This window comes from Wyeomyia smithii, chromosome 2, assembly GCF_029784165.1.
Source record: "Wyeomyia smithii strain HCP4-BCI-WySm-NY-G18 chromosome 2, ASM2978416v1, whole genome shotgun sequence".
NCBI lineage: Eukaryota > Metazoa > Arthropoda > Insecta > Diptera > Culicidae > Wyeomyia > Wyeomyia smithii.
The window spans coordinates 26645676-26653008 of record NC_073695.1 but is presented as its reverse complement, the minus strand read 5'-3'; the positions used below and the strand labels follow the sequence as shown (position 1 = coordinate 26653008).

The 7333-nt window shown below is 39.0% G+C and overlaps 2 protein-coding genes across 2 annotated transcripts; one reads left to right on the top strand and one right to left on the bottom strand.

The window, feature by feature from the left end:
- The first annotated feature begins 604 nt into the window (after positions 1 to 604).
- On the top strand, positions 605 to 1942 carry LOC129721618 (60S ribosomal protein L28-like). The gene is made up of 4 exons (XM_055674378.1): positions 605 to 659; positions 908 to 1016; positions 1284 to 1406; positions 1589 to 1942. Exons 2-4 carry the CDS (start codon positions 921 to 923, stop codon positions 1832 to 1834), a joined length of 465 nt encoding a protein of 154 aa, XP_055530353.1. The 5' UTR covers positions 605 to 659; positions 908 to 920; the 3' UTR covers positions 1835 to 1942.
- Positions 1943 to 2126: 184 nt separating this feature from the next.
- Positions 2127 to 3966, bottom strand: LOC129721617 (uncharacterized). Its single transcript, XM_055674376.1, has 5 exons — positions 3861 to 3966; positions 3621 to 3792; positions 2921 to 3533; positions 2501 to 2866; positions 2127 to 2442 (listed from the first exon to the last, which is right to left on the bottom strand). The coding sequence occupies exons 1-5, from the start codon at positions 3863 to 3865 to the stop codon at positions 2375 to 2377; spliced, it is 1224 nt and encodes a 407-aa protein (XP_055530351.1). The 5' UTR covers positions 3866 to 3966; the 3' UTR covers positions 2127 to 2374.
- Positions 3967 to 7333: the final 3367 nt, after the last annotated feature.

Genomic DNA, 7333 nt, shown 5'->3' with positions numbered 1-7333 from the left:
GATCGCAACTGTCTTGTGGATGACCTTATTCACAGTATGCAGTGTGTGCGTTGCGGATAATTTTGAATGAGAGAAAAGAGAGCAATCTTTTTGCTTTGTTTTCTCTGTTTTTTTTTTCAAGCAGTTGGACTGTTCCGAATGGGAATTTGTATAGATGCGAGTAGGCTTCCAAATCTGTTTCTTCGTCCAACGTGGAAAACCTGCTGCTTATTGTTTATTGCTCTCATAGGAAAAAAAACACGGTTATGGGCCTAAGTTTTCTTTCAGGATTTTTACGGAAACCTGTCCTACGGTTTCAGGCGAGGTTTAAGGTTGGATTCCAAGCCCAGTTACCCAAAACCCGAGCACTTGTAGGCATATATACGCAGACGCTGACTATAATTTGTAGAATCTATGAAAAACTGCAAATATACATAAATCAATAAAAATTTTCATTTTCCAACATATCTGCACTGGTTTCTTCGGTACGTACTATGTAAATGAGTCATGAAGCAAAAGATTCATCGAAATCGGAATGGGATGTTTTACTAGCTTGATTTCATTCCACTGCTGATAATTATTTCGGATGTATATTTTTTCTACTGATTCCGGTTTTGAACGAATCAATCGAGCGCTGTCAAACAACGAGTCTTTTTCATCCTGTCGGCCGTCGCAAATAGGTGAGTTGCTGTTCGATACTTGACTAGAAAAGATAATTTTTTAGTTTATAAACCGTGTTGGTGATTGAAAAAATGTGGTTAATTGCGTTTCCAACATCTCCAGTTTCAATTTATTTAAACCTAAGCTATAATGAAGTGAGTACACGGTTTAAATTAATTTGCCTGCTAGAACGAAAACATGCGTTTGTGTATCTGAGTGATGTTGAGGTTATTGGTAATTTACAAAAAATTGCTTTCTATATTTTCAGATAACTCGAAGTAATGGCGGATAGTTCGTCGCATCTAAACTGGCTGATCATCCGTGATCACAATGCCTTTCTGTTGAAGCAGCGCAACATCAGGAAGCCGTTCAGTACGGTAAGAAAATGTGCCTCTCATCTAGTGCCATATCGGAACCTGCTTCCGTCGAAAGCGTGTTGTACCCATGATGATACATTTTCCACCAAGATCGCTGAACGTTCCAAGGAGCGCTTCTGTTGATACCATTTGCTACTTCTGATGCAACTTTAGATGCTTTCACGGAAACTCCAGCATGGTTCCGAATGGTTTATTTTCCCTTCTGTGAGAAACAACGCGATATAACAGCTTTTCCTCATTCTCATAGAACACACCGATTCTTTATAGGAGCCAAACAACTTGACTAACCTGAGCTCGTTCCGTTATAGTGGATTAGTCCACAAGAAGACGCTCAGTGTTGTTCCCGCCGATAAGGGAATCAGTCTCATCTACAAGCGGCCGAAACAGCAGGTGAGTTCTTTCTCTATTGCATGTGTTTTTGACCTAATTCTTTTACGTGAGGAAACGGCTAACTGATATTCATGAGTTGACTACGTCCACTACCCAATACTGATACCACGTTTCTAGCTTTTCACTGCAAACTTGTTTATGAACTTTTCTAAATGTTCTCCTTTTTTGTGCCTCTATTGCAGAACAAACCGGTCAAATCGACCGTCAAGGTAACGCTGAAGCATCGTCCACGCCGTACTCTGAAGAAGATGAAGAATATCATCAATGGCAACAAGTACCGACGAGATTTGCGTCAGGCGGCTCTACGTCGTGCCAGTGCCATCATGCGGTCCCAGCGACCGGCTACGGCAAAGAAGGGCGGCAAGACTGGTGGTGCTGCTGCTGCCTCCGGAAGCACGGCTGCCGCTGCCCCCAAGAAGGCTGAGTAAACCGCTGGTGTGGTTCTGGCAAATGGTCGTTACGATGTGGGAATATTTTCGTTATGCACTCTGTGAGTAGAAAACGATGAAAAATAAAATCTGCTAAAACTGCTAATATTCGAAGTTTTTTTGTTTAGTGTTGTTCGTGTAGGTTGTCGCAAATAAGGTTCTTTGGTAGAATAATTAACTATAGGCCAGTGTACCAAACTGTTTCATAATTCTGTTATTAGAATTGTTTGCATTTACTGATCATTTCATGCTAGAAAGACGGATTTTCGGAGAGTTAATTGAGTTCTAATGATTTTGACTAACTGCCATTGTCCTTATATATTTTTGAGAAATTTCCATTTTTGGTACTGTTCAAGATCGTACTGAAGAATGAGTTTACAAACGCATTAAAAAAATTTGACTCGCAATGTTATAATACGAAGAACAAACAAAACAAATTTTCATAAATAAGGTACAAAAAAAACCTATTAAACTATTTAAATTAGTCTTTTACTCTGCGAGATAAATAATAAGCAGAGTTCTTCTACAACTGAACCACAACTAGCCACCGTCCAACCTTGGCATCCGACCTTTGAGGGTTGGCCGATATTCCGCGGGCGTTGGGTTCACTGTGGAAAGAGTTTAGATATAAGTTGATTGGAACAAAGAAAACTTCTAGTTGCTTACCCGGTCTATCATTGGTACGCCGTCGTTTTGCTCCGCTCGTACCCGGTTGGGGTTCGGCGGACACTGATGCAGCTTCCGGAACAGCTGCTCTATCCGGTGAAGGGCGCTTGCGGCCCGTTTGAACGGTAACACTATCACTGGCTTCGCTGCTGTTACTACTAGTGACGCTTTCGTCAAATATGTATCTACCAACTGGAACATCCTGGGAGCTTATGTTTACTCCACCCAAATTGTGAGGCGCGGATACGTCTTGAGAAGACAACGGTTGCGAAGTGGGTTGAGTACTCTGAGTTGTTGTGGTGCTGATTTCAACATTATTAGCGACCTCCTGAGAGGAAAAGTTTACAAGTGACGACGATGATGAACCTGCAAGAAAAAATTACTAGAACCTATCGTTATCTTGAAAACTCGTGTCATTACTGTCGATCATTCGCAAACTATCCGGCACCATTCCCGGTAGAACAACCTCGCTTCCTGGTTCGGTAGAGGAAATGCTGATTTCCGAGTGATCATCCACTGATGGTGATGGGATGGTTCTCTGCACCGGTGGAACCGGTTGCGCAAAATGTGTCTGCCGTTTGCGATTCTCTTCCCGTACAACTCTTGGCGTCTGCTCCTCTGCCATCATATCAAACAAATCGTACAATTGACACGATTCGGGTGTCGGGCAGCAGCTCGCAGCTTTTTGCTTGACCGCTAAGCACATATCGTTCATGGTAGGAAATTTTTGATTTTTCATTCGGGATGATTCCGGGAATATGTCCATTAGTCGTTTCAGTTTTTTCATTTTTGGCATGACTTTTTTGGCAATCTTTTTGTAAGATGATAGCAATCCGACGTCTTCCGTCATTATGATTCTATCGACTTCAGCCAGGTGTTTATAATACGGATTATAATAGACGAAGTCTTCAAGTAGTGCCATAAATTCCCCATCGTTGAGAATGCTGCTTTCTTTGAACGCTCTTTCTCCGGGAAAGCGGGTCTGAAAATGCTGCTGTTCTACCATACACCGCGGACAGTAGATTTGGTCTCCCTGTGGAAAAAGGCAATCTTTATTTCTTCAGCTCCAAACAGTTTACAAAAACAAAAACATTTCGAATTTTGGAAGCTGACAACTTACTTGTTTAAGTGGCCGATACTTAACAACCTGCGGGTTGTCTCCGGCGTACATCAGGAAAGGTGAATAACCAAAGCACATAAAACAACACGGGAAATTGAAGTGATCTTTTCCTATGTAGGCGAAATCTTTATCTGGATCAATCGAAGCACTGAAGCAGGGTTTTTCGAGTGAGCTGAAATGAAAAATGGCATTAAGGACAACTGCTGGTTTGATAAATGGCTTCGCTCGTGTTTTACGCACCCCATTTTAATCGGGAAAATTTATGAACCGATCGACAGTATTAAGCAATAAAAAAGCAACAAAATAAAAAAGCAGTTGATTAAAAGACGCCATACAAACGGATTTTTTTTTCAATATGACCAGAGATGCCAGATGGTTTATGAAAAATGTCTGCAACTGCTCGAAACCTGGAAAAATCTGCTTGAAATCTGAAAAAAATCATTCTGCGATTTCAAAAAAAAATCACTCACGCAGGCAAAGTCTGCGAAAATCTGCTCACATTTTGAGAAAGTCTGCGTAAATTTAAGGAGACTCTGACAAAAATCTGCAGAAACTATTAAAAATCTGCAAATTTCTGCGAATCAATAGAAATCTTCAAACGGACTCAAAAAATCTGCGTTTTGCAGACAAATCTGCACATCTGGTTTCCCTGCCAGATGCAGCGATGCTAGATGTATCTGAAAAATGTCTGCAACTGCTCGAAAAACCGGAAAAATCTGATTGGGCGATACTGGTATCAATGCAAAGGCTTTCGATATTTGGATTACCCGGGGGGAAGACAGTATGCTATCTCTATCCAGGGTACGTTAATGATAAGGTATTCTGGACTTACCAGTGCATTAGTAGAAGAGAGGCTGTGACGTGTTAGCATTGCAAGTTGCATGGAGTTGTATAAAAAATTTGACTAAATTGTTTATTTTTGTTCTATTTTAGTTTAATGTACAGCTTTGTTTATTGCAACGTAAAGGAATTCTATCTTGGGCTTCTTTTTCATCTAAACATTGGGTTATTCAGAGTGCCTGTATGAGCAGGAGTGACATTGCGCATTTCGTTTTGAGTAACTTGAACAAAACTGAATGAAAAAAACGTTATGTTTCGTTTTTCGTAATTTTCTCGACTTTGCGGGTTAGGTGAGCTGGCGGACAATGACAGCTCCTTTTGAGCTTAAAACAAAACTGCCAGTATGTGACGTACTCGAAAATAGCGAAAACCGTTCGAATCATGTCACTAATTCTGGTTAATTTTACTTGAGTCTCGTGTACACTATTTATTTAAAGAATTCGATGAAGTTTAGTTTAGTTTTAAGCAGTGCTGGGATACATATTTACATAAACCACATCTGCACTATTTTTATGGACTTTCGCCCATACACTTTTTTAAAAATTTAATTAGAGCGTAGATTCTGGTCGAAAAGTTTTTTCAACTTCCTATATGTCAACGTTTATGGAGTTATTATCCCATAAATTTACTTTCTGGACAAAAATCTATCTCCCTTCTTTTCATCTGAAATGTTAGTATCATACTTTAGCCTATGGATAGTCCGTCGCAGTCGCAGAATCAGTTCAGACACGCTGGCCTATAATCATAACTTATTCAGGGGTAGGAGAGTTGCCAAATTCCGCGTTATGTAATATTTAAATGGTTCCTGAGTGGTATTGTCTGTTTCTTTAAATTCGTCGCAGAAATCGTCGCCATACAAATTATATGATGACGATTTTTGCGACGAATCCAGCCCGTTTTGTTTTAAATGAAACAGGCAATATATGGGATTTTTGCTGGGCATCTGCCTCGCGGCTTCATTTCGAATAAAGTCCCGATATGTGGGCTACTGTCAAACGTATAGAGTTTGGATACCTTAATGGCTTCATTGAATGTGGTACATGGGGAATGCGGCGAATTCATCACCATTAATATCACCAATAAGAGCCGATTTATGTCTTTCCAAATCCTTTACGATACTGACGTTTGGCTGAAATCATTGTGGAATATTGTTGTTGTTCGATGACAGATCTAATACTTCTGCTAGCCAATGCACATAGGAGTAAATATGCTTCAAACCTGATCAAAAGTGAAAATCTCAAAGTAAGTCAACTTTAATGTGTAGTGTTCCATTTTGGAGTGCGATATTTACTTGATCATTTGACAGCTTGTCAACATCCAAAAGTCAGCCGACCGCAATTTAACAGTTTTTTTTTATGAATGATAGTGACGCTTTGATAGCGTGAGCTGAAATATATCGTTTAGAAGATAAACAAGTGATTATCAACTGAAACAACGATGGAGATTGTTGAAGAAGGTTAATCTAACACAAATGTGTGCTTAGCATGTATATAGTAGTCTTTTCAAAAATCCAGCTGATTGTCGAAATTAATGCCATAAAATCAAAATTATTTGTTTTTATAAGTCAACTTAAAATGGGATAAGTTAAGTTTCCTGTAATATCCGGTTGTACGGCTTATATTACATAATAGTGCTATTAATTCTGGTTATCGTGGTGAAGAAAAACCTTCCTTATTGTTCCGGTTTCGTGCTTTATAGCTTTGTGAAAATAATCAAGAAATTCCTACTTTTTCGCTTCTGGGATAGTGTAGCCACATACATAAGACATACGTAACACTCAGGAAGAAATCTTCCAAAAAAGTTGGTCCAAAATGAACTACTCCAATTGGTATCCCCCTCTGAGTAAAATCACTGTTTGAGTAGTTTATGAAGGCGGTGTACCTGGCAGCCCTGCATTTGTCTCGTTCCTCCTCAAACAATGCTGCATTGATTTCGTAAAGAACTTTTTGACAGTTTTTTTATGGGATTTTCTTTGGAACTCGATAAAGCCAAAAAAAGAAAATTCATTTTGTTCATTATTTGTCGAGCAGTTGGCCAGGATGAGGTACGGTACGGAGTACTATGCGCCATGGGTTCCCACTTGATAAATGCAATTTTTTTTCAATTTTTCGGATAAAATTCTTGAGGTACGCAACATTTGAGGCGACAAAACTGCCAAACTTTGTGCAAAATTTCAAGCAATGACCTTTTTGCAAGATAGGGAAAATAAAATCTGTATAAATCAGGATCATTTATGTAAAATCCAGAAGATAGAACTTAAAACTATCTTACTGGACACATGTTTAAGAATCTGGATACTCCAGATAATCTGTATACCTGGCTGTATGTTTTTTTCTCGTGCTTCAGGTGTGTGCTGATGGCTGATACCAAAAAGGACAATATTGCCGAAGATTTACGGTAAGTGATAAGTTGTAGTACTGCCAGAACGTAAGCTTCTAAGCTTCACATTTGTGAAACGTTAAAAAAAAAAAGAAATCGTAGGGAATCATTAATATAGCTTAAGATAGAATAAGTTAGTTTAAATTTCCCTTCTTATGGTAAAAGTGCTCAAATAACCCCTTGAATGAGCGGTAATTTACCAAATTTTATGCGCTATCAATATTTAAATAATACAAAGTACTCAAAAAAAAATCACAGGAAGGTTGTATGCAAAGCCACGACCGCAAGGTTGAAGTAGAATACTTTTACAAGAAAGATAACCCGGCTGCTTGCGTGTCAGTCATTTTTTCTAGTAAATAAACGTTGACCGTTCATTGGCAGTATTGTAATTTCTTTTTGTTTGATATTTTGAATGAAGTTCATTGAATATTTTTAAATTTTGTGCAAATGAGAAGTTGAAGTGCTGCCGAATTGTAATATGCACATTTAATACG

Excerpts from the sequence above, each read along its gene's own strand:
- LOC129721618 (XM_055674378.1), top strand. The coding sequence starts at position 921 with ATGGCGGATAGTTCGTCGCATCTAAACTGGCTGATCATCCGTGATCAC. Across the intron at positions 1,017-1,283 it reads TCAGGAAGCCGTTCAGTACG|GAGCCAAACAACTTGACTAA; the intron begins GTAAGAAAATGT and ends GATTCTTTATAG. Across the intron at positions 1,407-1,588 it reads ACAAGCGGCCGAAACAGCAG|AACAAACCGGTCAAATCGAC; the intron begins GTGAGTTCTTTC and ends CCTCTATTGCAG.
- LOC129721617 (XM_055674376.1), bottom strand. Across the intron at positions 3,534-3,620 it reads AGTATCGGCCACTTAAACAA|GGAGACCAAATCTACTGTCC; the intron begins GTAAGTTGTCAG and ends CTTTTTCCACAG. Across the intron at positions 2,867-2,920 it reads TAGTTTGCGAATGATCGACA|GTTCATCATCGTCGTCACTT; the intron begins GTAATGACACGA and ends TTTTTCTTGCAG.